At 40.7% G+C, this 25493-nt stretch overlaps 1 protein-coding gene across 3 annotated transcripts in view; it reads right to left on the bottom strand.

Moving 5' to 3' along the window:
- DPF3 (double PHD fingers 3) overlaps window positions 1-25493 on the bottom strand; it is a 91708-nt gene that overhangs the window by 38720 nt on the left and 27495 nt on the right. For 2 of the 3 annotated variants that reach the window (XM_075712440.1, XM_075712441.1), the window contains exons 3-6: window positions 23584-23711; window positions 19570-19665; window positions 14779-14857; window positions 3281-3418 (exon numbers count right to left, since the gene is read on the bottom strand). In XM_075712440.1, the coding sequence (XP_075568555.1) occupies window positions 3281-3418; window positions 14779-14857; window positions 19570-19665; window positions 23584-23711 (441 nt within the window). Of the gene's footprint in view, window positions 1-3280; window positions 3419-14778; window positions 14858-18495; window positions 18535-19569; window positions 19666-23583; window positions 23729-25255; window positions 25258-25493 lie in introns of all 3 variants that reach the window. The other variant, XM_075712439.1, reaches the window with a different exon arrangement.

The following is a 25493-nucleotide window of genomic DNA, read 5'->3' as shown; positions in this document are numbered from 1 at the left end:
CAGCAGGTGTTTTGTGGCAGGCTTGGATGCACCCTGGGCTCACAAATCTCACGCTCTCGGTGCCAACATGTGGAGGAAAAGCCAGCAGAAAAAAACGCTGAGAATGGTGTGGGATCATTTCTTTTTATCAGTGGAGTTGGGGAAGGGAGGTGTTAACTTTCTTAAGGCTTTTCTATAACTTCCTTTTCACAGTTCCATACTCAGGTAAAAAAAAAAAAAAAAAAATCAGAGAGTAGGTCAAAAATAAATGTGTGTGTAGGCAGAGGCAAGGCTAGGTACTGAGGAAGGGCTATTTGTGTCAAAGGGCTAGATAAGACATACAAACAAAGCAACTAAAGCTCAAACAAAGTACAGGCTGTTATTTTAGGAAAGGCAAAGGCCAGAGTAGACTGTTGAACTATCTTCCATGTTGCAAAGGGTAATCTATAGGTGAGGAAGAAGGACAGAAGGAGAGAGATGTAAATAAACAAACCTTCTACAACAGCCAAGGACAGCGAGATGTGCCGAGGAGGCAAGACTTGAGGCTTGGGCCAGTCCCTGCTCTTTGATACACATCTATGCAGTGGTTCTCATTTTCAGGTAGGTTCCTCCTATCTACATCTCTTTTCCAGTCCCTGGATAATTTACTGAACTACCCAATTGGTCCGTGCATGAGGAGAAGAGTAAAGATAAAAGGGGACTGAATGTGCAGAAAGACTTGAGCTGGCACCAGCCAGGGCATCAGTAGCTGAATCCTGCAGAAGCCCTGTTCCAGAAAGCTCCCTCCTGCATCAGCACAGCTGCTGTTACCACAGGTACTGCAAGGAGCGGAGGCTGCAGAGCAGACGCGGGTACGAAGGAAGGAAGTTCATACTGCAGCCACCCGCCTGAACTTTGCTGACCCAGTGCTCACCTCCCACAGCACAACAAATTCCAAATGGCTGGTTTGAATTTGCCTTGCCTTTTCTAAATCAGGCTGCTCATATGTCTCTGACACACTGTTAAGCAAATAACCAGACCCTGCTCTATACCATATCTCTGGTCCTCCTATTCAGTAGGTTGCAGATTAGTTGTTTGGATTAACATCCCCTCCCTTCTTTCCTCTCCCTCTCCCTCCCCCCTACCCCCCAAGCCCATGCAGAGAGGATTCTTGCAGCCCAAGCCCTGCGACACTGCAGACCTGTCAAATCTAATTCATAACACATGCCTAGCAGTTCTTAGGGGAGAGGAAGAATCTGATGCCCTGGCTTCCCACCATTCCCCTGTACAAAGGGACCATTTAATGACTGCACATTAGCAATGTGGACAATTAGCATTCACATGGAAGATAAATGGCAGCATAAATTAAATATAGCCAAGTGAAAGAGCAAAGATGCAAGATCTGAGCTCAAGGCTGTAAACAAATAAACAGGCAAAAAGGAACAAACAGCCACTGCGACAGCTAAGCCATTTGGGAGAGTTACCTTCCGGCATCTGGGACTTTCCCCAGGGGTGATCTTCACATTCACATGGCTGTTGCCTGTACCTCACTGGCTCCTGGATGGTTGTTAAGCAGATTCTTTCTGCTCAGGAATCTGGGTCTGAGAGTGGTTTACCCCACTGGCCCTAAACTTCTACCTATATGGGGATCTGTGCATCAGCAGCTTCCCTCTGCCACACGCGTCACACAGGAGCTCTGGGGGAACACAAGCCCAAGCAGCTCCCGCTCTACCCTTTCCCAAAGTGCAGAGCACACCTTTCTTTCCATGGCCAGCTGCTGCTAACCTTTCTACAGCTTTTCTAGCTCCTCTTCTTACTAAATTCTATCATTTCCTAAGCACCAGAAACAGAAGGACTGAGACTGTCCTTGGCCTCTATGATAAGCTGAAGGGTAGGGGACACTACCCTTCTTTGTTTGGGCATTTGTGCAAGGCCATTATACATATTAATTCAATACAGATTTGCAATAAGCCCCTTAGATATGCAACTATTACGGACTACCACAGACACAGGAAAAAAAAAAAAATAACCAACAGAGATGATGTAAATGCTAAGTAACAGAAGCTACTGGCTGAACACTGACATTCTCCAGCCTGCCCAAGCAGTTGCTCTTAGTGCATTGACAGCTCAAGTTTATCAACAGCTGGAGGAGTCAAAATTACTTTTGCTGTGAACCTACAAAACATGTGAATAACTAAAAGGTAGAGCATAAAAGTGACAGAAACATAGGGACTGCCAAATGGGATCACACTAAACGGCCCTTCAAGCTCAGACAGGGGCTAGTAGCAGATGCTTTGGAGGAAGGAAACCCCCTCCCACACTTCCCTGGGGACAATTATCAATTATCCTGCTTAGAAAGGAAATGTTTTCCTACTTCCATATTTCTTCCAGTTCTTCTTAATGTATTAGAAAGTGTTTGCCTGGATATTTTTCCCCATAAGTATTTTATTACTTTGTCCACATTGTTCATTACTTTGAACTAAAATGACACAGTTCACATGGTGATCTGAAAGGACTTTTTGAAGGTGAACAAAGGCATCTACACAAATCCCAAGATGAAAGCAACCATCACATAGTATTGCACACTGGAAAACTGAGAAACAGAGGCTTAGAGACTTGCAAAAATCAGCAATAAAACACAGTCTCCTTGACTCCCAGTTCTGTGCCTAAGAAGCAGAGGAAGGACAGCCAAATAGGGCCACATGGACCACTAAGATTTCTTTCAGCCCTGTACCAGTGTGGGGAATCTAGGCACATAATTCTTCTCTCCTCCCATGTTCCAGCTCTCCTCCTTTCAGATGAGTACTGATGCTTTTTCATAGATTTTTCCAAACTGTAACTAAGAAGTGGCTTTTGGTAAAGTTGAGGGTAAGTCATCTGGGGAGGAGATGCAGGGATAAGGGGGACAGGTGCTGTGAATTTCATACCTAAAAGACTAAGACATGGATAAATGTCACTTATTCAAAGGCAAAACAAAGACAGGATGTGTATTTCCTTGACATCCCTGCTAACAGCTGCTGGGAGGCTGCTTGATGATGGATGGGTTGGGCACCTCTTCTTTTCCCCCCTCTCCTTGCCACCTCCTCCCCACAGGAGCAGTAATGGAAAAGTGACTTGCTGCAGAGATAATGCTGGGTTTGAAATGAATTCCTGACTAGCTGAGCCAGCACCCGTGTGAGCTGCGGCTGATTAGCTCCAAGCATCCAAGTCCCAATCACTCACAACGGAGCCAGGCAATCATGCCAGCTTCTACAAGGCAAAGACAGGGTGGAGGCAACATCCCTGAAAAGGATCTCAAAGGCAAAGGGAAAATACTACTCACGTTTGTGGTTTTCATTTCTGTGGACAGGGGAAGAGCGGGTCTCCTGCTCGCGGGCTTCATCACCCTCTTCGCTGGCAAGGTGGGTGTGAGCATAGTGGTAGCTCAGCCCAGGCCTGTTCTTGTAACGCTTGCCACAGACTGGGAGGAAAGGAGATATGAGGGAGGGGAAGAGAGAATGGAAAAATGAATGTGATCTGCAACAATGGCAGCATCCTCTCAAATAACACTCCCTTCTCCCCCAAGAGCAGCACCACACACTCCATGCGCCTGCCCGAAACTCTTCCAACCGATCTTGGTGAAAGGTGACAGAAGGGCAGCCCTGCAGCCGGTCATCCCCACACAAGCTTTCTTCCCACCATGCTGCCAGCAGTCCTTCCTACAGGCCTAGGCAAATTGAACATTTAGTCTCTGCAGCTCATACAGCCCTAATCCTGTCTGCTGAGATTGCTAAGAAGATTGCACATAAAATTAAATGAAACGCCAGTTCCGATGTTGGTGCTGCACAATACACAGCAATGGAAACTGAACTGAGAAGAAAGGGCATTATTTTCTTCATTACTGCTCTTTGAGAAAAGGAAACAGTATCACTTTTTTTAAACAAACAAACAAGCAAAAAAAGGCTTTCTGTAAAAGGGTAATAAATAGCTTTATTCGCAGATTCCCAGTCACGACAAGGAAATGGAAACCATCCACAGTTTCTTGCTAGAAGAACATTCAGTAGTGATACTTGTTTGTCCAGGTAAATTTCATATTCAGCATACCGATAAATAATACAATGTGTGAGAGAGAATCCTCTTTCTGAACTTTTGTTTATTTTAGGAATAAGACAACAGATATTAAGAACAGGATCAAACAATTCAGGGTGATGAAAGGTCAACATTTTCACAGGGAGCTCACCACAAAGGCAAGCTTCATCATAAGATTCATTACATACAAATTCAGCTTCTATAAAGTTTTAAATTCATGTTATTGTCTCTAAAAGTTATCTCTTTTCAACTTCAAAGCAGTCTCTGAACGTCCGTTTTCTTTTATACAGCTATTTCGTCTACCAAATACAATTATTGCCATTTTAAAAGATTAGGAAACAAAGGCAAAGAAGCTTAGTGGCCTTCCTGCAAATTTTTACTCCCAGCCACATTTTCAGTCACTTTATTAGCTTTATTAACCTCAAGGATTTCACACAGGAATAAATGTTATGCCCAGTAGTCCGCCCTGCATAGCTTTCTTAGGAAAGCGAAGGAAGTGGTGCCAGAAGAGAGAAGAGAACCCAGCAGTCTCTAATTCTGTCTTGTTTTTAGACCCCTTGAAAAAATCTCCAAGGAGGAAGTCACCATCCACTCCTAAAAACTTCACTCAGCCCCAATACTGAAAATGTATCCTGCAATGTGTATAGATACTTACTGCCCATTCCCCAGACACCTCAGTCTGGGAATGTCATAAGGCTCCATTAAAAAAAAAAAAAAAAAGACCCACCCCAATTATTCATTTAAATGTAAGTAAAAGTAAAGCTTCCGTTTTTATACTTTTCTGCTAGTACTCACAAAAAGCCAATTGATGGACCATACTGGAACAGATGATAGAAAATTGTAAATCGAAGCCTAGCATGATAACATATTTCATTCTCCATCTCTTCTAGCTGATTTGCAAAATCCCTCAAGGAAAATACGTCGCCTTATTAGAAACGTGTAAAACAACCTCATGATATAAATGAGTGATCTGGAATATTAGATACTTTTATCCCAGTTTTCTCCATCCTGCAAGATGATGGTCATACAGTCATCATAACAGGACAAAACCTGTTTCTAAATGTAACGTGTCCTTAGACACAGGGGTTTTTTAAGTCTTGAATGCCCTTAATTTAGAAATCAGAATTCCTGCAGGATGGAGGGGGGAAAGCTGGGGAGAAATAAAATGCCCAGATACATATGCACATCCATTGTTTGAAGCATCTGCCCTCATTTCCTATGTAAACCTAACTCTATTGCCAGACATTTTGAACAACTAGGCTGCTCTTAGATATATGCTCTCCACAAAACGTCAGTTTGGTCTCTCTTCTTCTAGTGCCAGCTGTGTATTCTAATGCATTCTGGAGAAGGAAACTCCTCCTCTGAGGTCCTACAGAGCAAAGGACATGCAGTGGAACAGATGCTCACACAGAGTCAAACAGCAAGATATCCACAGTTCTGTACAGCTTTGTCTCTACGCCTCTACTTTTTGAATATTGGGAAAAGTGTAACACAAAAGTAATCATCAAACCAGAGACAGCTACAAAATGCTCACTGTTTAAATCATTTCAGAAAGATACCCTCCTCTAATTACACAAATGTTATAGCATTTCTTAGAAGGGAGAGATAGATTTACATTTCTAGCAGATCATTTAAGTATCATACTAAGTATCCTACTCTATCCCCCTTGTGTGCATTTGAAGATGAAAGTTAAAAAATTATTCTTCTGCTACAAATTACTGATACTGCTCAAAAACTTCTGTCTACTTAAATTATTTTCAGGGTACTGTCAGCTGATCAGCACTGTACTGACAAAGGAGGAGGCACTTGGATTTAACAGCTGTATGATATTTATTGTCCAACTATAACTTGCTCTTATGTAGCTTGATTCTGTGTTACTGCTAACCTAGCTGCAAAATCAGGTAAGTTCTAAACCCCAGTCCCATTTGCCTATTTGAGGAAGTTTCAAATTTCAAACCAAATATTTCAAAAAATTGTACCAGACTTTATTTCATTCAACTCTACCAGAAAACATACACACAATTCTTGCTCTACTGTTGTTACCTTACAAAAGCACCATGTCCTTGAATATAGGTCCCATGCATCTTTCTCCCTCAATGCACAAAAGGAAACTAGCATACCCTGCAGGAAGTCCCAAGGCTGTGGCCCTGCCTCCATTGCCTACAGGATCCTACAGGGATTTTAGCTGTGGAGTTTAGGATGGCATAGGAAATCAGATGGGTCTGCAGACTTGCCCTTCTCCAGCCAAAAAGCATCAGCTCACAAGGAAAAAAAAGAGCAAGTATTGATACAAGCTGAGGCAGTAGTAATTCTGCAGCTGAGCCCTTCCCACTGCCAAAACTCTTTCAGATGGCCTTCAAGGGTGGCAGCAAGCTGAGACATGCCTAGCTAAAAAGGAATTTGGAGGGCTTTATAACCAGAGCTGAGGCAAACGAGTTCTGTTTGCACAGTCCCAGCAGATCCTTTGTAGGACCAAAGATGTGCAGCTTCCAGCAGCTTTTTTTCTTGGTGTCTAGACTTTTCCACCTTTCAAATTCATGTTCTGTCATGGAAAAAGTCCAGAGTGATGCCATGAGTTGAAACTGCAGAGATTTCCTATTCCCCAAGCAAATTAGACTTTTGCAGGGGGAAAAAGGGTATCATATATTAGTCGGGCAAAAGAACCACTGGCTTTAGTGAGACTTTGCTAGAATAAAAGCTAAGTCAGAACTTCATGGTTTCTCCAACAGATTGAATCTTCCTGAATTCACCCTAATCTCTTATTTTCCAGACAGAGCACATTTTATTAATCTACCATATCACTGTGCTAAGAAGTAGTTTCTATAAAAGGGCAATCATTAATAAACACTTAGCTCCTATATAACTCTTCCCACTGCAAGACTGGCTTTTCAAACATTAATTAATCTTCCTCCACATTCCTGAGTGGGAAATAGTATTCTCATTTCACTTCTGAAAAAAGAGAACCACAGAGGGGTTAAGTGACTTGCCCACACAGTGATCTTTTGTCATTACCAGGATTGGAATTCATGAGTTCCAGCATCCAGACCAGTGCTCACACCACATCTTTCTCATTCTCCAAGCTGACAAAAGCATAATGAGAACTGGTTCCCCCAGTCTGAAATGTACGCTGGTGATTACGTTCTTAACACTATGCAGCTCACACATAGCAAGTGAAAGTGTGCCTTTCATAAACTTTGCTGGGTGGCCTTGCCTTTCTTTCAGCAGCTTTGACTTTTTTATCTTTAATTTTCCTTGCTGGATAGGCTCATCATCCTTGCATGTGGTAGATTTCATCCTGAATCTCAACACTGGGAAGTTGACTTGATCTTTAATTAGGTAGCCAAGCCCAATGAAAACAGCAGGAGTGTGTAGAAGTAACGCACTCCAATTCCTCCTGCATTCAAAGGATATATTTTGCTATAACCTGATGTGAATGCCATCTTAGGAACAAACTGGGTAAGTAAACAGTGATACCGCAGTGCAGATCTAACCCCACAAATGGGGAAGAGAGGGAGATTTTACTAGGCCACCAGACACACTCCTATGATGAACCTTACTTGCCTTCCAATTTGAAGACTGAAACAAAGACTTTATACGACTATGTTATGGGGGAAAAACCTAATTTGAAGACAGTTTAATCACAAGCATTGAGTGTTTCATAAAAGAGAGCTCTGTTCTAAATTCTGGCCTGTAACAGCCTGCAACTCTTTGGATAAGCAAATTCTCACTCGGTTTATGTTTCTCAATATGTAAAATTACTATAAAATACTTCCCCTGCTTTAAAAGGGGATTTGAAATCTATGACTTAAAAGACTTCCTCATGAAATATATAATGGCTGTGTTGCTGTCATTTTGAAATTGTTACACATTTGGTCCTTGGCAGGCTGTGAGCTATGTTCCAGCCAGCTCTCCACATACATTTTGCAAAATCTGTCACCAGTATGAGACAGAAGGAAACAATCCATGTTTTTAGTGGAAACAGGAAATTGGGGGAGTACATGCTTTTTTTTTTTTGTCACTGAATCTTGCCCCCCTCATTGTCTTTCATTGCTTTTCTCCTTTGCCTCCTGTTCTTTCTTCTCAGCTGGGCTGTGTCAAATGCTAAATCTTAAGTTAACTGCTGGCAGGCAGTCATTCCTCAAAGTTATCTTCCTGTCCCACCATTCACTCCACTCCAAAAAAAACATTCCTTGTTTTGCACTGGTTTGGTAATATAATCTCCCCCGTTACAGTTATGTCCACACTCTGGCACATGTAGAGACCTCAAATACTAACAGTGTATTTTGACCTCCACCGATGGAAAGGCATTACGTTTGTCCTGCTTTGATCACTACTGTCATGCTATACACCTCTAGTATTAGAGCAGCTATTTAGTAACCCATTTCACAGGGGATTTTCTGTAGGTAGTAAATAGTCCTTGTTTCAGTGCCCCCAGAGGACAAGTCCCAGAATCTACCTGCTGTATTAAGATCACAGGAACGTTGAACTCCAGTGCCAAACGTGCACAGGTCAACAATATGTCCTTATTTCAATAAATGAATTGCTAGCAGAGGCAAAGGAGAAAACAGGTAGCCTATATGAGTAGAAAATATTCAACTATCAGAGTCAACTCTGTTCCCCTTTTACCATGTGCTCTACTCCAGACCTGTGTTATTCAATATTTAAAAAAAAAAAAAAAAAAAAAAAAAAGAAGTGTCCTTCCCACTCTAATCTTGGCTTTTCTACCAATAAGGTAGTCAATGAATGCCAAGTATAGCAGCTATGGTGGGAGAGTTTTTTGTTAGGTTCATCTGAACAATCATCTTATTCTAGATCTTATTGCTTATTAACTACTTAGGGATTCACTAGAAAGGATAATACCAGGAGATGATTTAGGGCTTAAACTGCTAATAGTTTAAAGGGAAGCTGAAGTCATGATGGAGATTTATGAGAAGCATGTAAAAACATAATGCTATAATCAAAAGCATTTTCAAATCAGCTTGTCATTATGATATTTAACCAAAGGTCTGTCCTAAGAAGCAGCAGTTAGTAGTGCTGGACTCATTCATACTATCTGTAAGAATTAAGACAATGTATTAAATGTCAGAGAACTGGTAAAAATCAAGCTAAATCATGATTTATCTTGTAGGCCTTTTGTACTCCAGCAAACCTACCAGAGAATCAATGAGATGTTTGTTAAAATGAGTATGACAGGATCAGGTGCATTTCAAGGAGATGAGAAAGAAGGCAGGTGTATTAGGAAGGTTATTACTAGAGTTGTCACTTCGTGAACATATACAATAAAAGAGTTCCTAGAGAATAGGCCTCAAGGAATTGCATTTGGCAAGTCATGCTAGAACAATATAACATTTAACTGGGATTTTTTAAGGAAACTAAAAGAGAGAGATCCTCAGTACCTATTGAAACTCAGTGGAATCTGGTCATTGTAAATCACTTAAACTACCTGAAGACTCCAGCCTTTTGTTGGCAGCACCTACTATATGTTTAGTGGAGAAAGGGAATGGGGAAGAAAAAAATTAACCTCAAAATAATGAAATTTCAATGTCCTGCTAGATGATGAACTTACAGAAAAAGCAGGAGGATGTTTCAAGCTATAGTGATTTGGATGTAGGGTCAAGCATTTTTTAATTATTCAGAACCATGTTCTGAATAATTATTAACAGTTCAAAGTCAAGTTCAAAGTGTCTACTTAGGGACCAAAACCTTACATGATCTGTAGGCACAATACAAGCAGATAGGCACGTAGTGGGATATTCAGGAAAAACAGTTTAGGAGCCTACCTCCAGTTGAAATCAGTCAGAATTAGGAGCCTAATTTTTCTGAAAACTTCACAAGCCACCTTTCTGCATCTTCAAGCATCTGAAAGAGTCTATTTTGGGCCCAATTCTTGCCTCTGTTTTTATCATTAATTTGGAGGGTGGAATAGAGAGTGAAAGAATCAAACATACAGTGAACTGATGTTGGAAAAAATATTGGAATAATAATAGAAATATATCATATGAGCTTCATTAATCGAATTCCTTCAAACAGTAACGTAATTAGTAAATACTAATATGACATCTAGTATAGATAAATAAAACACAGTATAAACAGGACAAAGAAGTATAATGAGGAAATTAAAGATGATAGATAATCTGCCTGAGTAGAAACACGTTGAACAGGGAAGGAACAAGCAGCCATAGCAAATGATATATTAAATATGAACTCACACGATGGACAAGGATGGAAATACCTTTGCCACTGAAACATGACACAGCACTGGAGAGGAGCATCTTGCATTGAAAAAGGGTTTACTAAGCAACCTATTAGGTCAGCCATCTCTGTACCTCTCATAGATACATAACAGAGCAAGTTGCATAAATCCAAGTTCTATAAGCAAATATAAGTTACATGTAAATGTGTCAACCACTCGTCTTCTGAATTCCTTCTATCCTCAGAACAGCACATTCTACTTAGTTTTGGCCACCACTAGTTAAATAAGACCCCTTGGAGATTTTTCAGAGAAAAGAAACAAGCTTAGTAAAAGAGCTGAAGAAAACACAGCTGAAAGAAGCCCCAGTAGCTGTTTACAGACATAGAAAGAAGACATCATTATCCACTAAGAACAGAACAAGAACTGCTGGTCTTAGACTGCAGCAGAGAAAAGTCAGGTTCAATAACTAGAGAAACGTGAAAATGAAGATTTTGACAAAAGAATCAGCTTCTGCAAAACACTATAGGATCAGTATCTCTGGGTACATGCAAGGTTGCATTAGTCACTGATCCAGCAGAGATCATAGGAAGGTTTCAGTCAATTCTTGTTTTGCACAAGGAATGGATCTGAATGCATATCGCAGCCTCAGAGGGACTGTGAATAAAGGATACGATACAAACATAAGTTGTTATGCTAAAATAGCAGTTTATACAGGAATAAAACTAAAAGGAGACAAGGACATATTGGTAAAAGGAAAAGAAAGAAACAACTTCTTTTAGAGATGGGCAAGGGAAATCTTCCCTAGATAGAGGGACAGAATACAAAGTTGGAAGTACGTATGTAGGTAAGTCTCTGTGAGAACATGAGAAGAATGAAAGCAGACAAATGAGGATGGACAGCAGGAAAGTTAATAACTTGTAGAGATTCAGCACAAACTAACCACTTTGGCTAAAGGAAGTAGACATCTGGAGTCATGAAGCTCAGGTGCTACAACTGATTGCAACTTTTAAACCAGTATACAAGTTTCCAGACAAAACTTCAGAGAAGCTTTTTTTTAAAAAAAAGTAGCAAATAATATATGAAAACCAATATGAAAATAGTAGAATGATTTTTAAGATGACTGCTGTGGTAGAACTGGTGGTTCCCCAGCTGATCATTTGACAACAACATGACATCAATTCTTATTACATACGTAGGTATTCATACATTTGTTCACTCTGTCCCTCCTTTAAAAATCACATGTCCAGTTTATTGTGGACAGCTGTGGTGGTATATTTTCCACTTCTCTTGCTTGACATCAGAGGCTTTGCTTTGCTCCTCAAGCCCTACTTTTTGCCATCCTTTGAGGCACCTGCTCTATCTCCTAGCCAGTTATTCAAGCTATGTTTGGGTCTGGTCTCATACAGCAGCTGACCCATTTGGCTATGTTACTATTTCCAGCCTATACCCATCTCACACCAGGCTGTCCTGCCACTTTCATTATCCAAGCATTTATCCCAAGGGAGCTTAAGGTACAACACTACCCAATGCAACTGGTTGAAAATCTGACCAACTAGTTTTCCACTTGCTGATTGGATGAAACAAGGCATTTCATGATTATGTGAGCAATTTTATTGATGCTTTGAATGGTCAAACATTGTATTCTGAAATTCTGTAGTAGATGCTCAATAAAATCAACTGAAGTATTTCAGAATATTTCATTCCACAAAACAAGCAACCAACCACCTTTTCTTAAAAACACAGGATGACAAGACATTTTAAGCTTTGAAAATCTTCCTTCATATAGAAATTCCATATTTCCAGTCAGTTTTAATATTGGGACCAGGTTTAATATTGGTGTATAGCTGAATGCCTCTTCCAAAAAAGGCAGGCCTTTTCAAAAATAACATTGCTATCTTCCAACACAAGGGACAGTGTCAGCTGGGTACCACTCTTGGATCATCTTACTGACACACAGACTAGTTTTTTCCCAGAACCTTTTTATTACTGATGAAACCTGGTGATATATTCTTGTTTCCCATAAATATGACTGTGTAACTATGAAAAAAGAGCAGAGTAGTTCTTCACCGCAAATCATTTTTTGTGCCCGTGCAGTTAAATAAGAAAATTAATTTGGTTTAGATAATGCTTATGCTTTCTTCTTTGTGGTCACTTTCCAAACTCAAATATCAGAACACTTGCAGAAAAAGCAACCTGGAGGTAAATTAAATAATATACAGAAAAAATAAAGTGTCAACCCATTAAGGTAATTATTTATACCAACAATGTGATTGTGGGAATCATGTTTTCCCAAACAGGAAACAGATTCACTATTTTTGACCTGCATGTTTCCATGTAAAACAAAACTATCTGCCAAAAATGTCTGCACATGGAGTACTGCAAACCAATTTCTAACCTACTACGACCAGATTGAGATTTATCTATAAGAATAGATAATTTCAAAGAAAAAATTGATTCAAGAAATCCACCCAAGCAGGAAGAGGCCTCAACTTAAGCCCATTATTCACAATGAATTGTATGTAATATTTCTACAGAAAGTTAACAAGGGCAGGATATTACTTCAGGATGATGGCATTGCAATTGGGACAGTGCTTTCCTTCTGCTCCATAGTCAGGTAAAAGAATTCTGCTACCACATAACCCTTTTCTCAGCTTTCTACAATGGAAAAGCAGTCGTCACTGTGTAAAGTCTAGATTCCAAAACTCCTTATGACTCACCTCTAACTGTAAGTTTCCTGAAAATGAAAGATATCAGCCAAATGAAATAGGAAAGTTTGTGTTTCCAAAACCAAAGAGGAAATTTATGCTCCAAAATGTAAGCCAAGGCAAAATTCCATCAGTAGAACAATGTACCAGAGCCTTGATTTCAGCCCAGATTTCTGCTGTCTGCTTTGATATCTTAGATGTATTATCTACCCTGTACAAATCACTACTATGCATGTTGTGAGTTCTCTGTAAGATCCAAAAGCAAAGCAAGATCAGACAATAGTCATTATGTTCAAAATGACTACCACTGACAAGTGTCCTGGATTTAGAAGGATGTTCCAGAAAAGAGATAAAGACAGTTATGCATATAACAGCAGAGAAAAGCTGTGGATTTCAGCAAGAGACATACTGGGCTCCCAGGGAAGTCTTAGAAGACACATTTTAGTTCTTCCAACACACAAGAACAGTTATTTAACCACAGAGAAATCTCCTGACTCTTCATATCCTAAAGAGCTCTTCCTCCATGATCATGTGTACAGATACTCCCTTTTATGTGCAAGTCTTTCCATTTCTACTCATTGCCTTTAGAATATCCACCTTGCTGAAGCAAAATACCCAACATGTCCATCACTGTACTGTGCAGGGTCACATGGTGTCACCATAAAAGAATATGATTTGATCACATGGAATATAGTTCTTATTGCATGCTCCTTATTTCTTCATGTTTTTAAAAATAAGCAGGAAATACCCCCATAGATTGACATAGTAATGGTTGGTTTTTTGAGGTCAGTAATGTTGCAAGATAGGTAAATAGTGGAGAAAGGAGGATTCTAATTGTCCTCAAAACCACCAAACATTTTTGGATCGCAGAAGTGAAGACCTCCTGCTACTCTCCTATTAACTTTTGTTAGGTTATTGTCTTATAGGCTAGAAGGCACCCAGTAGCACAAATTATTATTGCATGTACACTCTACAGTAAGCCTTAAGATGGGAGACCTCAAAAACATGTGGGTAAGATAAGTGCTCTTCACAGAAAAGGCACAGTGAAGCAAAAAGAATATCAAAAGAAGAAGGAAAGCACCAAGGACTAGACTGTAAAAAACCCCACACTGTGTATCAAATATTAGACTCCTTCCTCATACTAAGACTCTGGTATCCTTCTTCAGTTTGGGCAGTGGGCTCTGGTATAATTTTTCAGTTGGGGCAATGCCTTACTTTACCTGCAGTCCCACTGCAAGATGCCAAACAGCGTGGCCATATCCAAAGGGAATATATATCAAAACAAAGTATTCTAGTTGTGTTTGTTTCTTAGGAGGGCTCAACTCCTGATGATGCCACAAGAGTACTTTCTGAGTGAGGGATGAGAATAAGACCTTCAAAATTTAGCCCAGTGAGATTTTAAAAGGACTGAAGGAAAGAGAATCACCAAATATATGAAGAGATACAACAAGGGTGAAAGTACCTTTGTCGGAGATTTTTGAGTTATGCTTTTGTTTGTAACTATCTGAAACAGAAAGAAATAGAGGGTGAATCTTACATGGGGGAAAGGAAGACAAAAGGCAGAGTAGCCAGAAAAAGAGACGAAGAAAGAGAAAGAAAATATAAGAGAAGGAGAAAGAGAAAGAAAATATAAGAGATGATTTATTATAGGACAAAGGGAAGTGGAGTCTTGCCGAGAACTTAATTTTATTTCCTTCATGCAAAAACACCAAGAGCAGCAGCAGCAGCAGGTGGCAAACATGCAAGTCAGAGAGCAGCAGAATATTTTGCTGGAAGGGAAAAGATGAAGCCCTGAGTGCACCGAGCTGGTAGGACCAGGCTGGAAGCAGAATCAGCTGTCTGGGTGCTACTTACTGTCACAAACATAGGGTTTGTCATGATCATCCTGGGAGGCAGCATCATTCCGTCTCCTGCCACCTCCAGATCCCCGAGCCTGCAAGGACAAGAGGAATGTTAATATTATTCCATCGCCCCTCAGGTTTTCTTGTGCCCCTCACCCTCCTATGAAAAATGTGCAATATAAACTAAACAAATCCTCAGCTTCCACACAGTCTGTCAAGGGTGGGCTTGACCATCTCCTAAGATATGCACTATGTTAATGGACCTTCTAATGCAGTGGAGATCCCCTCCACAGATAACCCAAACTGTTCATCCATAGCAGTAGGTCACTGCCACCACATATTCAGTTGAGTATCATCACACATTCATTTCTGAAGATGTTCAAATACCTTGCTTAACTGAATATGAATGAATGAATGAATAGATGAACAGGTGTTAGAGGATAAATATAACCATTGAATCAGCCAGAAAACAGGCCCCAAATAAAACAGAGGTAAAATAATTCCTTTTAATATTTTCAAAGGGGGGGTTGTTTGTTTTGGTTTGGTTTGTTTTCTAGCTGAAAAGCAATGTTTTGAAATGCCCTTCTGGGACAAAGACACCATGGCTAATTAGAAAATGGAGCTTTGGTCAGTTAGTAGAAAAGATTAGGTAACCTGGCTACCTGCAATAACAGAGAATGGGAATTACCCAGAAAGGTCTCTCTGCAGTTCTGTGTTCCTACAACATACCAGTGGGCAGCCCTGGAAACTGAAAAGCTCTGTTTCTCCACAGCACAGGCTGCTCTGTCCTGAGCTCCAGGGGTAAGAGTAGAATTCAGCATCAAAGTTACTTGGTCCTGACCCTTCTCAGCTGAGATGCCAACAAGGGGACAGCTGATATCTGTCCAATGGTGGAGGCTGCGATGTGGAACTGGGAACTGAGCCAAGGCCTTCAATTCTTTCATGTTCACTAATGTATAGTCTGTAGATGACAATAATTTTAGACTTGATCTTTTTTGAGGAAGTGATCGGCATGTGGGTCGCTAGGTAGCCCTTTATTAATTCTGCCAGCTACTCTATTCCTGGGTAAAAGCAACAAAATTGTTTCTGCTGCTCTTCTTACTAAACTGTTGATGTTTCTCACCCTAGACAAGGCCTCCTGACTAAAATCCTTCGAGCTTTTGCATGCAAAAATAAGAAAGGGACAGAGCTTCATCAAGTAAAGCTGGAGAAGATGTAGAAATTCCGAGAATATTAGTGCCCCAGACACAAAGGGGTCATATGAGCTCTGTCCCTCTTCTATGGATTTGGCACTGAACTAGCACTATTTGAGCTGCATTCCATCGGACATCTAAAGAGAAGGAACAAGGAACAGTTTTACACTGGCCTGTCACAGTCTGTCAAAACAGGGATTTATAAAAACTTAACATGTTATTTCCCTGGGATTGCTCAGGTCTAACTCTTAACACAGTCCTGAAGGAAAGACATGGATTTGCAGCTGTCTGGATGGGGTAAATACTATTAGGTGTGACAAGTTTAGCTCTGCCTTCTGCAAAGACCTCTGTGCAGATCAGCACACATGTGCGGAGTGAGATTTGTAAGGGTGAACTGAAAAGCAGTTTCACCCTGGAAAAGGCCCCAGCAACAATTGTTTGGTGGAAGCTACTTTACTGACCATATCACATAAAATCATCTTACTAATCTGCAATATTTTCTCTCTGACTGCCAGCTCTGTAAACCCCCTCTGGGCTATGAAACCAATCCCAGGCTAGTTCCTTTCTTCCCTCACTACTGCAAAATGGGCTGCAAGCTGAATTTCGGTCCATGGCAGCTCCTATACAACCCTCAGCTCATCAAAGAGTCTTCACAGAGACAAGTGATTGGCCCTTAATAAATATTTCTGCTGATACCTGGATTAGGATCCAATTTCCCTATCCTACCAGCTGCATTGGCTTTTCAGGGCTGTGAAAAAGCTGTAAAGTCTTTTTTTTGTCACCAGTCAGTAGGTCTGACTCTGTTTACACACTGAGAACAGATCTGTTGAGTAAGAAGGCACTATTTTTACATAGGCACCTTTCAGAATAAGATGGTAATTTAAGGTCCGTTGCTCGGAGTTTCACTAGTCTTACAGCCAGCTGTTTCCCTTCAAACCATTCTCTACAGAAATGCAAGGGTACAGCATTCATATCATGACCGCACGTCAGATATACTTTTTCATGCACTGAACACACAGAGGGAGATTTTTCAAGTCAATGACTTTCAATGGGACTTGGGTTCCTAAATGTCTTTAGTGCTTTTGAAATTGTCCCATGGGATATTCAGCCGACAAGCAGACAATCTGTACAGGTGCAGATGCATTCCTCATTTCTCCTAGCAATCTATCCTTCCCAACTCCTACCACATTGTCCCTGTCCAGCAAAGGTACTAAAAAACTCCTTCCGTAAATCCATCTCTTCGGCCTTCAGTGTCCTTTCTAATGCTCCCACAATTTCAGGGCTAGCCGTGAGGGGTCAGTAAACCGAGCAGCTGCCCCAGAGGCACCAGTGCCACGTGCTGGCTGTCGGCACTCCAGTCTGTTGAATTCAGTCATCTGAATCCGACTGCCTTCATTCTCCTGACGGGATGCAGCAAAGACTACGAGACTTGACGTGCGAGGCCTGGAAGCCATGGCACAGCAGCCTTGAAGCAGCCCTGAAGCAGCCAGAGAGAGTAGCCAGAGGGACAGATGGAGAGTCCAGCATTAAAAATAAAATCATGCTATAGGGAAAGGAAGGGGCATGTGCAATTTGGAAAGTCCAGAGCAGTAATTCTGTCGCATTAATCCTGCATCAATGCTGTCAGCCCTTCTCATTCCTTCTCTGAATCCCCGAAGGCCACACTCTGCAGGATCTAGTTTCCTATGCATGTCCTTCCCCTCTTCTGCCCTCTAAAAATAACCTAACCAACTCCTTCCCAGAAACAAAGTGCTGCCCAGGTTTCATGTCCCCTAATTTCAAATCCTGGATCCCGATTCCCTACACTGGGTCAGGCTCATGTTAGAGAAGGGCTGCTTCAAGAGTGGCAAAACACTCTTGACCAGACGCAATTCAGGCTGCATTTCAGGCTTACCAGTTTTCAGCAGCTAGGGAATCTGGCCCTAATTTTGAAATCCTAATTTATACCACATTTTGCTTTGGTTATTGATGCCATCAAATAAAAACGAAAATTGCTTAAAGTATTTGGCACTCTTCAGACTTCTCTTTTTTGTACTGAGTGAAGCCAGGGCACTAGCAGAGTAGGAGTTAGTTGCAAGAAAAAGGCAAGAGATCCTGCTGCTCCTATACTTAATAGGGGGCCAGTTCTAGGGCAGAAAATAAAATGTAAATTTATGCTTCAAAATGAATGGGACATCTAGTACCCTCCAACTCCTTTCCCTACAGTAGCAGAGAAAAAGTAATAGAGTTATTCTGAAACAGTTTCCTGAACAGGGGAGTAAAACTTTGCACATAACAGTAACTTCAGGACTTTGTTTGTGTAGGCCTGGGATATATGAATACAGCAAATTCCCTTCTCCTGAGCAGTATATTGCTTTTAGCTATTCACTCCCTTTCACTCACCCTAACCAGCATGCGCAATTTATGTGAGAGCAACTTATTAGAAAAGAGTTGTTAGCCTGGAATATTAGTTGATCACTATAGTCAAGCTTGTGTGCATGTATTGATTCTAACTCCTGGTTTTGGTTACTGGTTCATACAAATTTTCTGAAACTTACATTTTTCTGGAAAATTTTTTTCCAGGTGGGGGTCTTTGGCTAAGAAAGAAAGAAAGAAAGAAACTGGTTCAGGTGATTTTGAGAATAAGGAAGGTGAAATATATACTTATCCAATTATTAAAGTGCTTTGATCTTATATTAAAGGACTTAAGCTCCAAAATAAAGAGGAGCAGAAAACTGAAACAACACAACAACAGAAGAAACCAAAAGAGAGGGTCTGATGCATAAGTACATTGCAAGTATTCAATGTGGTTTCATGTCTCTCTCTTATTCAAAAGCTATTATATCCTGCTCATTTGGCCTCAAATGTGGCCATTCTTGCTTGACTCCTACAAACACATCAAAAGGTACTTGTAGAGCTCCTGTGCCCCTGCAGCATCTGCTGGAGCCAAAGAAAGATGAAAATGCTCAAAACTTCTGAGAATTGTGTTCACATTTATAATAGATGCCTAGCTTAAGGGGCCACAATTGAAAATGTTGATTCCAAGTTTTAAAATGTTGGCCTCATTACTTAACTGGTGCCCTGCTGAAATTGTGAAAAGACATCTTAGGTAAGAGAAGGGACACAGACTCCCCTAAGAATAAAATAATGCCCATTTTAAGCAAATGGAAGATATGCCATTGGCTCAAGAGGGCCAGTGTCGGCCACAAAGTGCTACCTTGGAGAAAGCTGCAAAACATATTAACACAGTTCAAGTTACTTTTTTTTTTTTTTTTTTTTTTGGCTGTCATGACTGAATTTGTTGCTTTCTGTAATTAGTAAAAGTTGTTTTAAAGTAAGAACATCGTAATAGCAGGATGTCATCATAATCATTACAGTTAACATTACAACACTATAATAAATTTAGCCCAACTTTTTACTCTCCAAATAGTCTTTTTTTCTTGGTAATTCACAAAAATAAACTGCAAAAATATTAAAAAATCTTTGATGAAATGACAGAAAATTACCTACAGTGTTATCACTATCATATATCCATGGATAAAAACTTTGCATATACAATACACATGACAAATACACACTAGAAAGCAGAGGTTTGCTTCCTTCCTTTCCATTCCAGTAAAGTCTCCACCTACCCGTCCTCTAGGCCTGTTCTTTCGTTTTGGAATATCTTCTTCCAAATCCTCTTCTTCATTCACTTCATCTGCATTTTCATCATTTTCTAAAACCCTCTGTGGTTGAACAATAAACAGGAATGGTTAGAAGAAAAGAAGATGACACATACAACCAACTGCTGCTCTTTACCCACAGAGACTGCAGGTTATTAAATTACAGTTGATTAATGATATAATGCCAAATCAGATCCCAGAACCCCTACTTCTTTCTGCTGAAGCAAAATTTGCTTTCCCTTCCACCCTCAGTTCTCCAGGGAGTTCTTATTAAAAAATACCACTGATATCAGTCAACTACAAAAAAAAAGTTCCTAAGAAATAACAGTGGCATCACCAAGCACTGATATCCCAAGACGACACAAGTATTAGTATGCATAACTGCAGGCCCTGTCTGGGAAATTGTTTCCATGATTTTTTTATTTTGGTTTCTTGCACCTTAAATTGTTTTGTTTTCCTCTAATATTGAGAATGCACTTTAAGACGACAAAAATCAGCGTTTGTCTCCTTGGCAGCTCAGAATTTTGTTTAGCAAAAAGACAGAAAATTCCCCCATATATTTCAGCATGTTTACTGGATCTAGAAAGTGACATCTTTCAGGGCTTACACCACAGGTACAAATCTGTAATCTGGAAGCAGGGGTCTTGCTGCATGAGAATGCTGAGGAAATACAGGTCTCATTGAAATTAATAAGAACAATAGCAATAGTTCCTTCAATTAAATATCTAATAGGAACAATAATTCATCATCTCACATAACTGTGAGATGCCCAAGACAGGGAATTTCAATCTTTTTATCTTGATCTTTTGAAATGTAACCTCCATAGAACCAAACACAGGCTGGCCGGCCTGAAAACATGCACAAGTCAGACATTGCACGGACAAAGGCAAGACAAACCATCACAACACTAATGTGGAAAGGAGTCCCATTGAAATCCCCTCAACCCTGGGCATGTCTGCTAGAAATACAGAAATGGGCCCCAGCCACTCTTGCCATTCATGGTGCGGTGCCATTTCATAAGGGACTAATCTGGAATCACTAACTTATCTTTTCTGTGTCACCATTCATTTAAATTACACCACGCAGCCATGATGCAGATTCAGATCAGTGACTTTAAACTGATGGGGAGAGGTTTTTCAGTCTTACTGTATTTGTCCCTTCCCTATAATTTCTAGTTAACAGCTCTTTGAGAGCCAGCAGAGGGAGAACAGGAGCAAATCACACTCACTTTCTCTCCTTCCTACATACCTCAAGCACTAAATTCTGAATTTGTTTCAAAGGATGCAACAGAAATTTCACTTTTAAAAAAGCCTGTATTTTGAAAACCAACTATACAAGTTTATTCTTATTTTACCAGCTAAATTTTTAAGACTAATATTGGACAGTGTCCCTTTTAAAAAGTACAAACAACTTTTAGAACATGGTAGAGGATCAAGTCTTCATCTGGTTTTTGCTCCTTTTATTTTTAAATCTCAGGAGGCTGTTAATGAAGTCAGACCATCATGAAACAGAATTTTGCGTAATACTAGAGTACTAAATACTAGAGGGTGTAAAAGTTAAGCAAGTTCCAGTTCTACAAACATACAATGTTTCTTCAAAATTCATGTAATTGCATACATTAATTGCCTTCATCTTAGGAAACTGAAGCACTTGGAAAATGTGTACAAGTTGTACATGAGGAGACTAGTGGTATGTAAGAAAATAATCAAACTTACTGATATGAGTTTGTATTTTCACATATCTCCAGAAAAAGAGAAGGCTGCAACTATATCGTACGTGGGAGGGGAAGGAGGTAGTTTACAACAATAATACTACACAAGAGCAGTTAAGAGAAATATTACAAACCACTTTCTTTGTTTAAAATTGCAGCATCAATTTAGGAAAGAGATAATAAGTAACCAAGTGTGAATTTGGTGACACTGCCAGGGTAATGACTTTAATTCTTGATAGAAGGGGCATAGCCTTTCTGATGAATGGTCGAGAGGCTATTCTAAGTCTTCTCCAGCAAACGATGGAGACACATGTTCAATACCAATTTACTGTAGGGCAAAACCCTCAACCCTGTTAAATACCAACGGTACAGCAGGTCCCAATGACTGCATCTATTTAGCAGGGGCAACCCTTACCCTTTTTAGCAAAGTAACATTTCTTTTCCTATTCTGTCTTTGCAAAAGTTTCACCGCCCAACGTACTTCAGTGCAGCTAAGCACCAAGTTGTCTCCTCCTGACAGATACTGTGAGTTTGAGAGGGTGGTAAGTGGCTGGGACTGAGGTGGGAATTACAACTATGCCTATCCCGCCTGCTCGCTCTCACCACCACTGGGGCTGGGCCCTTTCAAGTTATGGCACAGAAGAGCATGCAAAGGAACAAAAGAGAGATTTGCATTCTCTTATTTGTCATACGGATAAAAGGCACCGATCATTATTTTGATCTGGTACAGTCTAGCTGCCAGGTGCTGAAGTACACACTGAAAGCTGGCTACCAGTAAAGGCTTGGACAATCATTGTTCTATTGACTGAATCCAGATAAGCTGTGCTTGCATCAGAAACAACAGCACGACATGCCTTTTGCATTTGTTCTGATGAAACTAGCATTCAGATGACAGGTCACCGCCAGGGCAGTTTAGCTGAAAACTTTCTGTATATTTTTGCACCCCCTCCCTGCTCTGCAATGCCCAGACTTGCGTCAGTTCCACCATCTCTGAAGACTCTTTCCTTGGACTGCTGCTGGGGATAATTTGGGAGCTCAGATTGCACAGCAACATCCTAAGACACTTGTCAATCTCATAAGGATGCTGCACCATGACTTCTTGTGCCCTTGGAAGCAGTTATAAACAGAGCTTTAGGGCTCTCAGCTTAATAGACCCAGGCATACTACTGAAGAAGGAAACACAGAGGTGGCCTCGTGCCAAGCTTTTCCCCACTCCATGAAGATGGGATGCTTCCTCTTTGATGGTGCTCCTTTACCTGTGGAACTGGGAATGGGAGACGTAATTTTGCTGCCCTGACACGTGTGAAATTTCTAGCAAAAAGACCAGAAGGACTGAGCTCCAAGTAAAATAGATTTGATGCCCACGCTCTTCTGTTTCATTTAGCATGGGGCTGCCCACTCAAATATTTACTAGTTTCAGGTATAGATGCATCATGTTGTATCTCAGCCAAAATTACCAAGTTTGACACAGTGCCAGTGGCTCTTGCTAAAAATCACTAAGAGAGACTCATAGCACAATGGTGTTTTAGCATCACCAAAGATTTGCTGCTGCTCCCCCGGGAAAGGCTCACTTCCCTAGTGATTTAAGATGTCTTTCTAAAGTGGCATGCCCTTATATAAGAACCCTTTATATTAGCTGAATTCCTTCTATGACTGACCCACAAATGTGTTTCTACTTTTAATTGTTAAAGGATGAGATGGAATCTTGACAAATAACTTTCAAGCCATAATGGGTGTAAAGAGGCAATATTTCTCATTCCTGCGTCACTAATAATAACTGAGATAATTAACATTAGAATATTTTTAATGATTTATTTTGCTTGTGTACTTCCTGAAGACTTCTCAGTATAAGAAACAACAGACAAGGCAATAACACGTTTTTGTCTGCAGTCAGCAGCTGTGAATCCAACTTCAAATCCGTGTCCAAATTCACTTTAAATCTGAGGCACTAAAATTCAGTTTATGGTTGGGACCAATCTCTGCTTGTCAGCTTTATATGTAATCGTCTCATAGTGCTGCAAAACAAATTCCAACACAGGAGCCGTGCAGAACACAGCCAAATGACTGAGATTCTTGTGACAGGACAAGTGTGCGAGATCCCGAGTTCATTTTGAGCATCACAGTGTAGCACAATGGTTTGATAACATTTTGACAGTAAAATGACACAACTATCAACAGATGTACTGTTCTGCTACAGGACAAAATCTGCTGGGCTTAGAGACAAATTGTAAAATCCAGCCCTGCTGTCAGGGCATGGGGCTCTCCTTTACCTGGATTTCTTGTATAGTGTCTTCCTCTTTAGTGTCTGTTTTTTTCTCTATTCCCTCTCCACGCAGCAAGGCTTCCAGAGTTGTACTTTCTGATGTGAACCCATCTTTTTTCAGAGGCAGATCAACTTCTGAAAAACAAAACACACTGACTGTATGTGTCTCACCCAGACAGCTAACAAGCAGAAAGACAGAGATGACAAACAGAAGACTGACAGACTTTCAAGCTTGTTTCTACCTTGAAGGAGAGTTCTTCAAGTTCTTCTTTTAACTGCTAAGGATCCCCATATAGGACTCATTTCTATCTTAATGAAAACCTGATATCTTTTCAGTCGCTGTGTTTGCTTAAGGAAAAAAAGGCTGGACATATTGTACCAGGAGGAAATAAATGGGGGGAAAAAATCCTTCTCCTTTATGTAAACTCCTTATGCTTCAAATAAAGAACACAATAAGGACTTTCCAAGATACCGAAATAACAAATATGAAGATCTGATCTCTTGAAGTAGAAAAGTAGTTGAATGCAATTCAGCATCTGGCACAATTTACACCGCACAGCTACAAGTAGCATTCTCCTACACCAGGGCATGTCCTACACGTGGGGAAGCAGAAAGCTAGTGTGGGGCCAGTGCTGAGAACTTAAATTGAAAAAATGAGGGGATGGGTCTTGAATTTTCATTTAATATTCACTAGATAAAATCTTCAGCTTGTTTTAAATGGGCCTATACCAATGAAGGAACACCAGTCAACGCAGCTATGAGTGCAGAATCCAGCCCATAAAATAGGACAACACCCAGCCACTGCAAGAGGAGCCAAAGGCTGGCTTGGGGGCAGGCCCGGGGCACAGGACTCCAAGAGACAGCACAGGTTTATGAGGAAGTTTAATGCAACTGGCCATACAACTTAAGGAACAGGGCCTTATTCCCCTTCCAAATGCTGCCACCAGATTATGAGTGCAGCAGACAGGCAAATACAGCATGTCAATTTTAGCAAGATCTTAAAATACACCTAGAGAATTCCGTTTTCCTTGCAGATCCTGGCCTCTACCCCACTCATGCAGGAGTTCATTCAGAGCAACCCTATGGCAGGGAGACATCCTGAATGTCTCTTTACCTGACAATGCCAAGGTGTGGATTTCTCAAGTACTCCCTCCATTCTGAAATTAATTCCTTCCTCTAGACCAACAGATTTATAAAGTAATAATGTACAGGACAGACACTCAGAAATCATCATCTGGTGTCCTTATTTCATAGCTCTGTCCACTTCTCATCTTTTAGGACTGTGTTTTGTGTTCCCCAGTCTGCCTGAACCTCCCTGCCTTCCTATCACCATGAGTTGTAAACTCTGCAGGGCAGAAATTCATGTGTTTATAAAGCCCCAAATCACTCCTGCAATCTGAATAATGAATGAACACTTCCACCTGGGACAGTAAAGTATAGCCTGTTTCTTGGGGGCAATTGCGTCCCAGGAACATGTTTGTTCTATATATGAAAAACTCTAAGCCAGCAAATGATTCAGGGTCCCTGATCAGTGCTTCCACAACACGCTTGCTCAAGCCTTCTGAAGTGCGAGAGCATTGCTCAGCCAATAACCACAGAAAATCCAGCAAAAATTCCAGCAAAAGCTATTCTATTCATGGAGGGAAAGGCTGAGTATAAACCATGCAGAAAACCCAAACCACTGGGATTTTCAAAGGAAACTCCCAAGACAACCCACACAATGGGATGGGGTCAACAGTGAATTGATCCCCCTTCTCATCACAAGGAGGTCTATTCAATCAGGCCTCTGTTTTTGGCATTAAGCTCTGCACACACACCCATTTGCCACCTTCCCCAACTTCTCCCTTACTTGAGCTATAAAAAAGACAGAGAAGTCAACAGAGAATCGTACAGATTGAATTTCCCTGTATGAACTCC

The sequence above is a fragment of the Pelecanus crispus genome, chromosome 6 (genome assembly GCF_030463565.1).
Source record: "Pelecanus crispus isolate bPelCri1 chromosome 6, bPelCri1.pri, whole genome shotgun sequence".
Classification (NCBI taxonomy): Eukaryota; Metazoa; Chordata; class Aves; order Pelecaniformes; family Pelecanidae; genus Pelecanus; species Pelecanus crispus.
Note: the sequence above shows the minus strand (reverse complement) of the source record. Positions and strands in the feature narration are given on the sequence as shown.